At 38.8% G+C, this 16,194-nt stretch overlaps 1 protein-coding gene across 2 annotated transcripts in view; it reads right to left on the minus strand.

Moving 5' to 3' along the window:
* anos1b (anosmin 1b) overlaps nucleotides 1-16,194 on the minus strand; it is an 80,848-nt gene that overhangs the window by 17,300 nt on the left and 47,354 nt on the right. For both annotated transcript variants that reach the window (XM_030132476.1, XM_030132475.1), the window contains exons 6-8: nucleotides 11,719-11,848; nucleotides 8,448-8,532; nucleotides 7,658-7,910 (exon numbers count right to left, since the gene is read on the minus strand). In XM_030132476.1, the coding sequence (XP_029988336.1) occupies nucleotides 7,658-7,910; nucleotides 8,448-8,532; nucleotides 11,719-11,848 (468 nt within the window). The remainder of the gene's footprint in view (nucleotides 1-7,657; nucleotides 7,911-8,447; nucleotides 8,533-11,718; nucleotides 11,849-16,194) is intronic.

The raw sequence follows: 16,194 nt of genomic DNA on the forward strand, positions 1-16,194 counted from the left end.
CCTGCAGTTTTAACCAGTACTTGTGGTATAAAGTACAGGACAGTGTAACTAGAATAAAGTACTGCAGTAAAGGAGCTGGTTCCTTCTTCTTTCAGTGCTCTGGTTCCTGCCTACCTGTTGTGATGCTGCTGTCTCTGTGTGTGTCTAGATGCAGCTGCAAGCAGGAAATACTAGTTAGGGGGCCTCATTTAAATTCCAGGCCTCCCAGCCAAGCAGAACAGAGGACCAGACTACAGATAAATGGCTCCACCAGGCTCAGTCTGGGATCGCCATTACTACTTATGGGATCCCTCGGTCTGTACGAGTACGCAAACATTAAAACTCTCATGTTTATGTTTTTGATTTCGTCTGTTCTTCAAGCAAATGCGGACGTTGCAAGGAAGAGGGTTTTAAGTTAAAAGGGTCAGTCAGTTTAGTCGGGCCTTGTGCGCCTAATTTGAAGAAAAACGCTCAGACACTACACAGGAGGTTGTTAGTGTTGCATCAAAGATGTGTGCTGCTGTCTGCATGAGTGTCATTTACTCTGATTATGGGTATTCTGGTGCTGCTGACTGCACTTTGAACATATTACATCACCGTCATACCTATAATCCTAACAACAAAATCCACCCTCATTTCAAAAGTACATCGAGAAAGAAGCTTTGTGCATTTCACAATGTTCCGAGCCATCCTTTAAATAGAGAAATAATGACTCAGTCTGTGTAATAACTTCATATCCCATCAGTCTACCTGACAGATGTGCGCTCTACCAGTGTGTTAACCCACACATACTCTCATACCCTCCTCCTGCACTGACTGGCATGTTGTCCATACATTCCCAGATGCTTTGACTTGAGTTAAACATATTACCCAAAAAAAAAGGAAAGCCACATTTCTCTGTTGTCAGTCAATCTAAATTGTGGTGTTACTCCAGCGCTGTAAAGCAAGACCTACATGTTGTCTTAGCAAGCTAACAAAGTTACATCCCAGAAGATAATGGTCCGTCTGTTTGAAGATAACATTGCATTTTCATGAGGAAATATACACAAAAGGTCTGTAAAAGGCCTCAGTGGTTGTAAAGTGTGCCAAACAGTGATTTCAAGATAAATATGTCAGAAAGAGATCTAAAATGCAATGTGTAATAAGATGTTCTTTCATCTAAATATATAAGCATGTAACGCTGTAAAACCACAGCTCTAAAACACGAAATAGCAATGTACTGCAGTTTAATAATCCTCTGTAGCTTATATGTTTAATGAAAACATGCAAGTCTAATGATTATTCAGAATAATAAGTCCATTTTTGTCACCTCATTTTTGCTTTTTGCCTAATTTGGCTTGCAGGATGCAATAAGCAGTGATTATTTCAGAGCCGCAGAGGGAGGATTGTGATTCTCCTTCTTTCTATTATCAGCGTGTTATCATTCTGAAAGACCCCCCCACTACCTGAAAGAATAACACAGTGTGAGCTGCACATCTTTTTATGTGATGTTTTCTGTTGTTTGGAGTCATATGAATAAAACACCACACTTCCTCAAGTGCACATATTGCACCAACATGACTTCTGTACAAATATACTGTCAGTGCATCCAGTCCTCAGCTCAGTACAATAATAACAATAATAATAATAATAATAGACTGAATCTATATAGTGCCTTTCATGGGACGCATGGATGCTTTACATACTAGACAAGAACTGGACGAGCAACAGACAAACAGAGACAAGAAATGAAGAGGAGACATCAGTTTGGGAGGGTAGAGCTGAGGGAGATGGTAGTCTGTGCTTAACAGACGCTGTTTGAGGGTTTTTTTAACTTGACCATGGATGAGACACCACATATGTCAGGAGTGAGAGGGTTCCAGAGGGTTAGGACAGACATACTGAGGGCTCTGTCACTGATGACATAAGAGCAGTTCATCTAAAGAACCACACAAAATACATAGAGAACGTTTACCCCTATTTCAGGACATGGGAGGACAGTGTTAGTGCGATATCCAGTGCTGTGAAGTGTTTGAATAGGCCTGGTTATGTGAGAGGAGTCCCAATAGTGACTGGAAACCACCAGTGTCCCACTGGTGTTCTGACTACTGCTTAGTCTCATGTAAGTGTTCTGCTTCACTGTTCTCTTTTACCTTTTTTATCTTTTCTATTGATTTATCTTGTCTCTTAGCTGTCTTAACTCTGTCTTTTTAATAAATGTGCTGTAATATATTGTTTTCTTTAGGCTGCCTATTGTCATCAGACTGGGGACTACAGCAGGATACCAGCCATGTTGGCTAAAGCTGCCCTTTCACTGTTACTGATACAGTTAATTAACTGGGATTGTCTATGATACAAGAAACTAATAAACCAAACTAAACTCATCTGTTATGGTCTTTGCTAGTGCTGTCAAGTGATTACCTTTTTTATCAGATTAATCACAGGGTTGATTAATTTCAATTAATCACGATTAAATATCATTCATTTTTAATCTATATGAATTGTGTTTCATTTTGCACAAGCAAACGGACTCAAGAAAGAAGTGAATATGCACTTAATGTGTTCGTCACAAGCTGGGCGACGCGTTAGCTGAAGTGCTAGCAGAATCCCCGACTGACGTCTGCTTCGCGTTAATGTGATATTTTAAGCTGGAAGTGCTTCGGTTAAAATAAAACTCCTTCCTGCAGTGTGCATAATACTTTATGTCAGTCGACTGTTCCAGTCTTGTTTTTTTCGTCCTCATATTTCCATCCAAAGGGCCAACGTGCTGTTCAGCATCGTTCATCTTTATCAGTTCATTCTGATGCCTGTCATTACCAGATCAACTGCCCATTCGCACATGTGCGACAGTAACTCTACTTGGACAAACTGCCCCACATGCATTGTCACAGACGTTCAGAGTCATTCTGTGCTGCAGATGTGTTAACTGTGGCAAAATTTTTAATCAGATTAACCATGATGATGGATTAATCTGCGTTAACGTGTTAATTTTGACAGTCCTAGTCTTTGGATGTCCTGGAGTGTGACTGTTCTTTGTATCTAGAAGATCACATTCTCATGTCAGGATGTCTCTATGGTAAACATGAACTGTTATTATTGTCCTGTATCTAATGCATGCACTAAGCACCTGGCACAGACACGCTGGCTATAAAAGTAACTTCCTTTCTGAAGGTCGGCAGAGATCTCTCCTCACACCTGACTGTCCTTGGTTGCTGTGTGAGCTCTTATCTGTGCACAAATAAGGCCTTGAAATAGACAAAGCAGTTTTTCTTCAAGCACCTCATCTCAGAGTGGGGATTTTCAGTCTTAAAGGGGCCATATTTATCTAAACCCACTTTTATTCGTCTGTGGTTCATTTCTTTGTGTATTTGAACCCTAACAGTTCAAATAGTTTGAATTTGAACCCTCCAGCCGCTGGAAAGCTATCTTTATATTCATTCTGGCAAAAATCGAGTGGATTTCTACAACCTGTTTGAATTCCTAGTTAATTTGTTACTTTTTGTAACTGGTTACGTCATGACATTTGCACATATAAGGTCCAGACTTCTGACCAAAATTTTTACGAGAACAACATAATTGTTTGTCAGCAGCAGCGGTGGTTACAAAAACTGAAAATGTGTCCAAACTTGGAGCCAATTACCTAAAATGTTCAGTTGTTGGTTGTATTAATGAACACAAGTGGCTGAACGGGACAGAAAGCACAGTCAATAACCTGGAGGGGGCGGGGCAGGAAGTGTCTCCTGTGCATTTAAAGGGCCAGCGCTCCAAACCACCTTTGTGGTGTCATTAGTCAGAAATAGTGTTGCAGATGGACCTGTGGAGTTGAATGAATGAAGAATTCAGAGCCAAGCAGAGCATTTACAGTTTATGGAGACCACAGGGACATGAGGGAAAAGGAAGAATTCCATTTAGAAAAAGCTAAATATCACTCCTTTAAAATCTCACAAATATATAAGAGAAAAGAACATCCTTGTGCTGCTTGGACTGTTCCACTTTGTAAAAGTAGGTCTTTTTCTTGACCACAGGTGTTTCAGCAGAGCTTAAGCACTTGAAATACTTCACTCAAATGTCAAACTTTAATGTAAAAGAGTGTTAAATCTCACTACCGTCTATTATTACACTGTCTGCTGCTTCCTGTGTGATGCTGTAAATCACATTACTATAAATATGTTACAATGGTTCTTCCGTTTGCACTGCCATATGCACACAGTAGCTGTTTACAAAACCTGTCCTGTTTGAGCGCTGCACTGGCCTGTAAAATCACTGCAGTAATCACAACCAGGATACAATAAGGAATGTGTGCATGTGTGTGTGTAGGTGTGTGAGTGTGTGTGTGTGTGTGTGTGTGTGTGTGGTGCGTGGGTTTACAGGCTCAGTAAAATCTCTCAGGTGCAAAACAAAGCTCTTGTGCATGCAGTGGGTGTGTGTGCTCCTGTGCTTTAATTGGACTTTAATTGAAGTGCTGATCTATGGAGTGTGGTCTTCACTGTGGTCAGAAAAAGAAAATTCAGAGCGTTTTTTTAAGATTTACTTTTGCATCTAGGTGCAAAATTAGGTTTCTTGGGTAATGGTTACGGTTTATGCAAAGCTTGGAGCAGATTGTTGATTCTCAGAAGTACAAAAATGAGCAGGAGCATCATTTCCCTCAATGAACAATATGTACTATTCCATATAAGCTTCAAATACATGTGTCATATAATACACAGTATATTCTGTAGCTGTAGCTGTATATTCTTCTCAAGCAGACCTGGGCATTGTATGGTCTGTGGGCCACATACGGCCCAATAGCTGACCCAGACTGGCCCACATGAAATCATTGGCAAATTAAGTCCATACATACATACATACATATATATATATATATATATATATATATATATATATATATATATATATATATATGTGTGTGTGTGTGTGTGTGTGTGTGTGTGTGTGTCATCATAATAGATGCAACCAATACAATGACACTACTTTTATTTTGAAGGATCGGCTTTTTCCATACTTAGCATAAAGTTTATGCATTGATTGGTTTGTTGGTCAGTTTCAGCCCATGCAGATGTCAGCTAACGCTAAAATATGCAAACAAAGATGGATGCATTTATTGTTTTTCATGTAAAGTTAATGCGGAGCTGGTTTTGCAGGTTTTCAAAAATGCTTTTGTAAATATTCATTACATAGTTATATTCTGTACTCCACATTTTTATTGTGTCATTGTATTGATTCAGTTAGCGGTTTTATAGACACACATACTGAGCAGAGCTGCAGGTGTTGTGGTCCGGCCCTTCATAACTGTCAAAGTTTCTCATGTGGCCCCGTAAGAAAATGAATAGCCCACCCCTGTTCTAGAGGTTAAAATAAACGTCTGTTTCGCTCAGTCCAAGTCTCACTGTAACTCTCTCTAAATGTTTGTTTTCTCCTCATCAGACTACTCTAATCTCTAATTTTACTTGTAAATTACTTTGGATTATTTTAACCATATATATATATAGAATATATGTCGGAGATACACGTACTGATGATGTCTCAAACTTAATTTAACTTTTTTTTTTTTTACTATTGCGACATTACATGTTTTTGTACATTATCCACTAAATTTATTTTATCAGACTTATTATAAATTGCTTTAAGTTTTCAACCACTTTAACCCATAAAGACCCAGCCCTACTTTTATCTCAGTTCCCAAATGAAATTTTCTCTATATTTAACCTTTCTTAAGCGATTTATCACCATTTATTTACTGTATTATCCTCTGTATTTTGTATGTTGTCAGTATAAATCAGGTATTTTCCCATATTTAATTTACTGATCATATAAATGTTCATAAAAGCCAAGATTAAAGTTAAAGGTTATTATATCAAAAGCAGAGAAAACTGCAGAAAAAGTGTCTTTTTCCAGTTCAATCTCTCATTAACTGAACATAAACCCAGTGTGTCCATCCACTGTCATTGATCCAACTCCATGGGTTTGACTGGGGAATCAATGTTGTAGAAGATGACGGTGTTTCCACGGTAACTACGGAGCCTCTGAACGTCCAAATGGGTCATATCTGATGACCATGAAAAGATGAAGAACTGTATTTGACACCAATTCTTGACATGTATTGATCGGATTGTGGCTCAACAGGTATGAAACAGTTTAGATCAGCAGATGCTTTTGGTCAGTGTTGGATGTTTGGGTCTTTATGGGTTAAGGAATTCAAAAACTAAGTTACCACTGTTTATCTGTTACTGCATTGTACTTCTACAGAAAAATCACAACACATCTTCTACTAATTTGCTTATAACATTTCTATTAATGACTAGTATAATGTAACTGCGGCCAAATGTATGTAATGCATTTGTTAATGCATTTATTATGCTAACTCCTGGTTCCTGTAAGTGGAATGGAAGCTAAAAATCACATGTAACTTAAACTATAAATACATAATAATAAATAATGAATAATTAATAAATACTAATACTAAGACATAAATTACACATTTCAGTTTAAATGTGTCCAAAAGACTGATTTGAAAATGCAATAAGGACAGTGGGATTACACGCCGATGCTGTAATTAGGATCTATATTATATATGATAAAATTAAACATGTAATTATAGCTTCAGTTTTTCGGTCGGCCTGAAGAAGCCTGTAATTACAGACTGATTTCAATCAACTATTCCAATTAAAGACCCACAGATTTAGAACACCTGTCCATCAGAAGTAAAGCAAAAAACTAATCTTTCCAATGACAAAAAAGGACGTTACTACCTGACACAAATGGAAGAACGGACCAAAAACAGCTGTTTTTTAAATTTTCTGGGACTGGATGTTGTCATTTTCAAGGACAGAGCTCTAATGCCTAGGTCACAAAGATTCTTATGAATGATGGGTTTGTATGAATCTTCCAGTTCATACGAAATCTGGACATCGTAGACATGCTCCCTCCTCAAATGTCTACGAACTCCAGATTTCGTACAAACCCACTGTTCATAAGAATCTTTGTGACCTAGGCATTAGTGCTCTTTCCTTGAAAATGAAAACAACCAGTCTCAGAAAATAAAAAAAACAGCTGTTTTTGGTCCGTTTTTCCATTTGTCTCAGGTAGTAACTGTCTTTGTTATTAGAAAGAGAAAACAAAAATCAATCTGTTTTTTAAAGTTGGTTTATCTGTTTTGACTCTAAGAAAGAAAAACGCCTTGAAATTCAGTTTTAATTCCTCTATTTTTTAAACGAAAATAAATTAACCACTTGTTTTTCATTTGTTTCTGAAAAGAAAATCAAATTACCAAAACATACACTGACCATTTACATGCAGGTATTATTACATTTAAACTAAATGCAACTAATTCAGTGTATGCTGGACTTCTAGCCATAATTGCACACTGTGTAAATGATTAGACTTTTACTAAACAGCAGCAATACAGGCATTACAACAAAAAATACAACTTTTAAAGCTAAAAGAGCTGGAATCAGGGTCAGTGTATCTTTTGATAATTGGATTTGTTTTCAGAAACAAAAGAAAAACTAGTGATTCATTTATTTTTATTTAAAACAGAGGAATTAAAATTTAATTTCGAGGAGTTTTTCTTTTGTTTCTGAAAAAAAAAAATACAATTACCAAAAGATACACTGACCGTAAATGAAGAAAAATACTAATTCAATTTGCAATTAATCTTGTAATTTCTCACTTTGTCTTACATGCAAAAGAGTGTCCTTACCCCTTGAGTCACTCTGCTGCTGCTGTCCTTTCTACTCTCTCCTTGTGGATGTAAGTGTGTGAGCCGTGTGTGTGTGTGCATGTTGTTGTGCGCTGTACGTGTGTGTGCAGAATGCAGTGAATGTGTGTGTTTATTGGCCGTGTGTGCTTGTCGAGGCATCCAGGTGACTCTGTAGTTGTGCACTGGCAGGTCTCCCTCCCTGGGGGGCTCCCAGCGTACGAGGACCCCCACTGTGACCCCGTTTCCTCTGGAGCTTTGAACAGAAACCAGAAGGTAAAACAATGTCACACCGAGGAATTCATGATGACAAAGTAATGAAGTGCAAGACGGGGAGGTCAAAATGTAGGTTTTTTAGCAGCTGTACTGAGTCGCAGGGTAATGGATGGACTATTTGTTTGTCAGCCGCTTTCACAGTCTTCCATTTACTCTGTATGCATGGTCTGGGCTCTGACATTTTATATCATCATACTGAACATGAACTACAATTATGACCTCACCACTGTTATTAAATGTTTCATAGGAATGTCACGGCTGAGCCAAGCCGCGGCATGAACTTTATATAAACTTTTCATGCTCTACAACAAACAAACAGAAAAGATGCTGCAATGTACGACTAAACAAGAAGAACCTGTAATTTGCATATAAGCACCCACCAAACACCTGACCACATTTAATTATTGAGTGGCCACAATGACGGCCTGTACTGCACAAGTAATGCATAGCAACTACCCCAGCGAGCGAAACAACAAACAAATTGAAGAGTTTATTTATTTTTCATGTATTTAGATACCTCTCAGTGAAGTGGGATGAAGGAGTCCAGTCTAGAGTCTGGTTGCTCACTCTGATATTCAGCGGAGGTTCTGGAGGTGACGGATCTGCAGAGGAGGATGAATAAAAAACATCAGCACTGTTAGCGTCATCTGGGTGCAGGTTACAGACGAGCAATAATTTCATATTTACTGTTAATTACCTCCACCAAGGAGGTTCTGTTTGGTTTGTCTGTCTGTCTGTGTGCAGGATAACTCCAAAAGTTATGGACGGATTTGGATGAAAATTTCAGGAAATGTTGATACTGGCACAAGGAAGAAATTATTAAATTTTGGTGGTGATCGGGGATGTGGGGTGTGGGGGGGGGGCCACGGGGGCCCACTGATCAGCCTTGGCGGAGGTCTGCGCTCTCTGAGTGCTTCTAGTTCTTTATTACTTTAGAGCACAGGTGTCAAACATGCGGCCCAGGGGCCAAAACTGGCCCACCAAAGTGTCCAGTCCGGCCCACAGGATGACTTTCCAAAGCGCAAAAAATTACACTTATGATATTCACAATCAAGGATGTTGAGGTCGTTTTTGTTCAGGTTCCACACACAGACCAAGTGATCTCACCTAAAATAACAGCATAATAACAATAATAATTGTGCAGATTTCTGCTGGAATTCAATTCTTCAAGGAAATAATCATTTAAAAAAAAAAAAAGACGAACAAATTGCCTTTTTAACAGTATCCTGATATATTGTGATATATCGTATTGTGATCCTAGTATTGTGATTTGTATCACCAGATTCTTGCTGATACACAGCCTTTAATAAATGCATGAGAAAGCATGATTAAATTTGAATAAAGCAACAAAACACTAAGTAATGGTTGAACAACACACTGAGTAAACCTAAAGGTGTTTGTAATGTCATGAACAATTATATGAAGCTCATAAGGCTTTTATTGACAGTATCACATTACTGGTAAGTGCAATGAACACATTAATGATACCTTCATTGATATTTATATAGTCTTATTAAAACATAAGAATAGCATTAGTAATAATCACTTAAAAGGGTATTTAACGGCATTATTACCTACTAGTGCGTTGACCCGTGGGGATCCACAGGTTCTAGATGTGGAGGTGTTTATGCTGTTGTGTATTCGTGCATGCTGTACCGCATTTGTCCAGCAGTCACCGCCAAAGCATTCTGGGCATAGCAACGTGATTGTAAGGCTGTTGTATTCCAAAATTACTAATATCTCCAAAACTATTGGTCCTATTAACTTGCCGTTTTCATTTCTGTCTTCCTTGACCAGAAATACATCAGTATGCCAAACTGCAGCAGTCAGCTCTGTGCAGATTTTGTGTGATTCCCGAGACACACACACTCACACAGAGCGTACTTGGCTTTGAAAATACAGATAAAGTGTTAATTATAATAATAAAATGTTATAATAAGAAGGTCTTTAAATCATAGGAATATCTAGTGGAGAGTAGTTGGAGACTGTGATTCTTAAACAGAAAAGGCCATTAAGTTTAATTTAATTGTCTAATAACTTGCTTAATGTGCTGCAGCAGAGCAAAACAAAGAAACTATTCCAGGGGGTAAAGGCTAATTTCCTTTTGCTCTTATTCAAGTCTACAAAGCCGATTAGATTTAGAGCATCAAAGGTGGCTGATACAGGAGACGTCTGAAGCTGTGCTTTTCAGTAGCCACCACAACACAGACCAAAGGCCACCACCACTAGACCCTGTTTGCCTCCCAGTCGAAATCCTAAGTTCACCGCTCTTTCAACACCGGTCCTGCATCTCATTAGAACCTAAAGCCCAAATGCTGTATTTGATTAAAACTACAAAATATATCTGATTAGAACTACATCCCCCATGGCAGGCCTCCCACAGGCCTCGGGCTGCGCTTGGCCGACCCAGATGCAGAGATCAAAGTTAGGGCAACATATTAGGTCTGGAAGTCCTGGGCTGTTTGTGTTCCTGTGTATGTGGGGCAGGTTTCTCAGGACTAAGTGGGGAGTCTCTTTGGGCCAACAGTAATTGCTGAAAGAACAAAAAAACACAATCTTCTCTGAGACCTTTTTCACCATGTGTTTCTGTCTCCATCAGCTACATTTCAGTTCATTGTTTCAGGAGATGAAGACATCAAGATGAGTTTTCTGATCCAGACATTCCCTCATAATCACTTCTGGCAGCCGGCGTGCAACCCTAACATCCGAACGAACGGGAAAGGGATTCTTTAAGATTCAGATCTCCCTCTGGTTAACATCAGGTCACAGTGGAAGAGCCTCAGCCGTTCTGACATCTGCCAGCTTCCTGATTTGTGACCCCTGACCTCCAGCCCCTGACTAATCAGGCTAATGAACTAGAAACACAAGACGCTGACTCCCATCAGATGGTATTTGAAATGTTCCCAGTGTGTGTCTTTAACCTCTAACCCTGTAAAATACACACACATGCACGCTCCAAGTCTCCATGCGCAACGACGGGTCACGACAAGCTGCGAGAGACGTTCGCGGGAAACAATGGCAGCGACTGTATATTCTCAAAAAGTCTATTAGAGGCATGAGGAATTCAACCATTTGGTGTTTTTGACAGCAGTGGAAAATGCTATCTCAGACACCTCTTCATAATCTCCCAGAAGTGTTCAACTGATAAAGAACCTTTTTCCAAAGCTAGCTCCAACCTGAAGTCATTATTCACATGCAAACATGTTCAAGCCAATCCTGGCAGGGCTTTCATATCACTAGCCAATCCTGGCTCAACACCAACATGACCTCAGTCTGCGAAGCATTAGAGCTCGGAACTCCTACGGGTTTGTGTGAGTGTGTACGTGTGTGTGTGTGTGTGTGTGTGTGTGTGTCTCACTATCTATTGTCCTGTCTCCTTGACCAACACCAGAGGTTTCACTTTGGCGCTGCACCAGCTGAATGCAGCGTGTGTTCCTCTACAGAAAATGTGAATTTGTGCATGTGCAGTCGTGTGCATATTCTGTTTCCTGTCTGTATTTTATGGACTGCTTGATAGTTTTCCTGCTGTGTGTACCTTATCCATCAACTCTGAGTGAAGGAGAGGGAAAGCACAGGGAAGCAGAGGAAGCAAAATGTTCCCTTGCTTTTCCTTAGAGAGGTGTAATATCTGTAGTAAAATGACACAAACCCAACACTGTTGTGCTCTGCGTCTAATAACAGAATATCAGGATTCACAGATAGGTTAGGAAAACATGCAGGAGGAAGCGTCACCCTCTGCGGGATATTTCAGAAACAGCTCTGTGAGGAAAGTGTTTCAGCGCTGTTACCTTTGCTGGAGATGTAGTGCTTGCTGGGCGTGGTGAAGCCTCGGCTGCCGTGGCTGTTGATGGCAGCGACCCTGAACTGATACCAGCGCTGAGGCCTCAGATCGGACAGAAGCACGTCCTCAGAAAGGGTCTAAAACACAAAAACAGCACACAGTCGCAGAAAAAATTATTAGACAACCCCTTGTTTTCTTCAATTTCTTCAACAGTAAACACACATTTTCCAAGCTTCTGCACCATTCACGTCCCAGTCATGTATTTAACCCATAAAGACCCCAACAGCAACTGGTGACCAACACCACCTACTGACCTAAACTGTTTAATACAGTGGTTCCAACCTGTTTGGGCTCCTCACCCCATTTTAACACATCACACATTTCTGGCGATCCAGACATTCAAAACGGAGACTTTTTTTTTTTTTCTAAAATTAATTTGTTTTTGATCATGTAATAGTTTGCTATACTAAGCTGCAAATAAAGGTTAATGTTAGAGGACATTTAGTCTGTATAATGTCTATTACTGTGGACAGAGGCAGTAAATCCAGGTGTAGATTACTGCACAAAGGCTCAGGATCTGTCCAGTCAGTCCAGCTGGGATTTACAAGGAGGACAATTAATACTGAACAAACTAGAACTGAAACTAGGAATGATGAAAGAGCTGCAGCATCTGAAACTGACCACAGTGAACATGTGACACACAAACAGAACCACAGTGCTGCAGTTTCACAACCACAGTTTGTCTTTTATAGATTAGGATTGTCTCTCAACTCACCATATATTTTTTATAATTTTTTTTTTTTTCAACAATTACTACAAATTTCATGCAACCCCATTTGAATTCCAGGTGACCCCATGTGGGGTCCCGACCCCAAGGTTGAAAAAACACTGGTTTAATACCTATTGATCCACTCATTCTATCAATACATGTCAATAATTGGTGTCAAATACAGTTTGTCATCTTTTCATGGTCATCTGATATGACCCATTTGGACGTTCAGAGGCTCTGTAGTTACCGTGGAAACACCGTCATCTTCTACAACATTGATTCACCAGTAAAACCCATGGAGTTGGATCAATGACAGTGGATGGAGATGCTTATTTTAGTGTTGAGTTATTTATATCTTTGCTTAAAAAGTCACATTTTTGCAGTTTTCTTAGTTGCTTTAACACAATAACCCTCAACTTTAATCTGAGCTTTTATGAACAGCTACAGTTGTGGAAAAAATTATCAGACCACCCTTGTTTTCTACAGTTTCTTGTTCATTTTAATGCCTGGTCCAACTAAAGGTCCATTTGTTTGGACAAATATAATGAGAACAACAAAAACAGCTCATGTAGTTTAATTTCACAGCTGATATCTATCCATTTAACATGTTTTCTTGATAAAAACCAAAATCACTTCAGTTCTTACATCAGTATCTGTGTCATTGTTCTGACAAAAACAGTGCTTTTATTCATTCCATGTTTTCTTTTCTGTCTGTTTTAGTCACATGACACACACAGGAGTTAGGACTGGATTGCAGAACCATTGTTTTTGATGACTTTTGGTGATCTAATAATTTTTTCTGCGACTGTATAATAAAATAAGAGAAGAATTAGACTGTCTTTGGTACTGCTGCTTTCACTTAAATAAAATTATATTGTGTACATGGTTCAAAGATCATTTATGTTTCAGCAACTTCATTAAAAACAACTTTTCAGTATTCAGTAATGTAAAAACAAGTTTCCTGAGACGATATTGTTATGACATATCTACTTTAAAATCTCCAGTAACCTACTGTGTTAAAGAAAGAGTTTGGCTATATTCAGTTGAAGTGGAGAGTTAACTTTGGTTCCACATAAAAAAACAGGATATGCACAAACAGCAGAAATATAATCAACAAAAAGAAACGACAGTAAAAAAAAACAAAAAAAAAAAAAAACAACTCTAGATCTTGGGTTCAATTACAGGCAATTAATCTAGTCCAGACTTTCACTGAGGACAAATACCTGCATTGTGTCATTAAACTACGGTTAAGGTTAGATTTTTATTAAAAATGAGTCTTAAGTCATGTTTTAAGACACAATGAAAATATTCTACTTCAAACAGTGCAGATCAGTATGGTTTTTCCACACAGCTGAGTCCTGACATGTCGTATAACACTGGACAGCAACGTCTGCTACCGGAGGAAAAACATCTGATGCTGACTGAATCATTTATGCTGCCAAATCTGAAATGTGAATTTCTCCAGCACAACAGGATTTTGACTTATACTAACATGTAAAAAACACAAATTTTCCAATCTTGCGTGAATGTTTCCAGTATATTCACAATCTGAAGATAACACAAGATAAACTGGTCAAATGTACTTAAACCTGAGTGTCAGAGTCCGTCAGCTTGGCTCATAATTACTCAAAGTGTTTCAGACGCTGTGTCTTGTTCTTGTGGTTGTGACTTGGCCAACAGAAAGCACCGCCATGTTTGGGCTGAAGCCTCTTGGTCCCTGCTCTCCATTTCAGAAATATTTGGAATTTTGAAACTGTTCACCTGCTCATGACTTACATCCAAAAAACTGGAGGGAAAAAAATCAAGGTGAGAGTGAAGGAAATAGAATAGAATAGAATAGAATAGAATAGAATAGAATAGAATAGAATAGAATAGAATAGAATAGAATAGAATAGAATAAACTTTATTGTCATTACACCAGTTGTGCAACAAAATTGCATGTGGTCGACAGTGTACTTACTCCTAAATAACACAATAAGATACAGACATATCTTTAAAAAAGTATAAAATATAAAAGTGTCCAATAAATATGTGCAAATTAGAAATATACTGTATGAAAGGCTAATATTTAAAACATGTAAAAGTAGTATAAAATGTGCAGATGTAGTAGTTGTGTAAACAATGTAAACGCAGCAGAGGTGTTTGTGTCAGACTGCAGGTGAAGCTCCTCTGACCCTAAAATGACTCCCATTAAATGCTCAAATCTGTTCAGTTGTTTTCATTTCATTGACTCCAAATGTGTTGGAACACGTTCATCTCTCAGACCAGTTGGTTCAGAATCAGTTTGATCCCAGATCAGTGGACTGGATGTTGTTCACTTCTCCTCTGTTTTCTCCTCCATCTCTGCTCAGTGCATTTGTCCGTAGACGCTCAGCGTCCATGCACTTCAATGGGACTGAGTGGAACTGCTGGAAACTGACTCTAAACTGGACGCTAATTGGATAAATGACACCATGTTGTCCCGCCCCCGGACGCTCGGCGTCTCTGGGGGTGAACAGAGCTGTGGGCGGAGCTCGGCCGGGCCGGACGCTGAGCTTCCATGTGCTGATTGGAGGATGGGTCCAAAGGCTGAATGCGGTTTGACTGACAGCTGTTTTCAGATCTGCTCCTTCACTGACACAGTTCAGTTTAATACCGTCACACATTCTGCTGTGAAATCACACAAACCAAATGAACTGTTCATTTACTGACCTGGAAGAAAACACAACCACTGGACTAACTGGTTTACATTTAACAGAATTTCAACGTTTTCTTGTTTACTTGGTACGATAAGGTCACTGAGCATTTTCTGAAAAAGGAACGGAGGACGAATTTATGTTGAAATAACTGGACTTTTTTTTGATGTAAGCCGACAATGAGCTTCAACTGTCTGAAAGACGAACAGCTGACACTGAAACACACATGTAACAGTGTCACAGTGTAAACAGTGCAACTATAACAATATAGACAATGTGGCATATGTAAACTGACATGTGCCGGTGTAAGTGGTGTAAACAGTGCAACTGCAACAGTGTAAACAATGTAACACACGTGGATCAATGAGTTTGAAGTGACATTCTGTAAAACACATATGCATTTATCATATCCTCAACTAGCTGATAATAATTAGTTTCTCTATGGCTGAAAAGAAAATGTTGCACCACTTGCACAAATGAATCCTCAGTCTGTTCGTTCTACACAGCTGAGTTTTGTGGTTCAACACAGGATCACCAGTGAGTTCTCCAATCTGGGCTCAAATGGAAATTTCAGCTTTGCAACACTTTGGACTTCGACACCTTTTTCTTTTAAATTCTTCTAAATTTCTCTGTGCAGTGATGGATTCAGGTTTCCACATCACACTTGTAGAAGTTGCAAACTAGATCACAAATAACTAAAGTTTTTTGAGATGTCACAAACCCTCCTGGTTTGTCCAGCATAAAAAAACCTTCTCCCTTCAGCAGGTGAACGTGAGAAACATCCCAAAGTGTCAAACTGTGCACAGGCGTCATTGTGTATGGGCAAAGGCAAAGAATACAGTGAGCAAAAACTGAAAAAGAGTTGTTTTTGAGTAGTGGTGGACTTAAAAACAAACTGAAACTCACAAACTAACACATATTTAATAACAATTTAATTAAAATAATTTAATAATCGCCTATGATCTCCAATTATATTAACTTTAACTTCATAATATTTTAATTATATGGGGTTCTCTACATCTTAGCCCCTTTTTTGTAC

The sequence above is a fragment of the Sphaeramia orbicularis genome, chromosome 4, assembly GCF_902148855.1.
Source record: "Sphaeramia orbicularis chromosome 4, fSphaOr1.1, whole genome shotgun sequence".
In the NCBI taxonomy this organism is placed as follows: Eukaryota; Metazoa; Chordata; class Actinopteri; order Kurtiformes; family Apogonidae; genus Sphaeramia; species Sphaeramia orbicularis.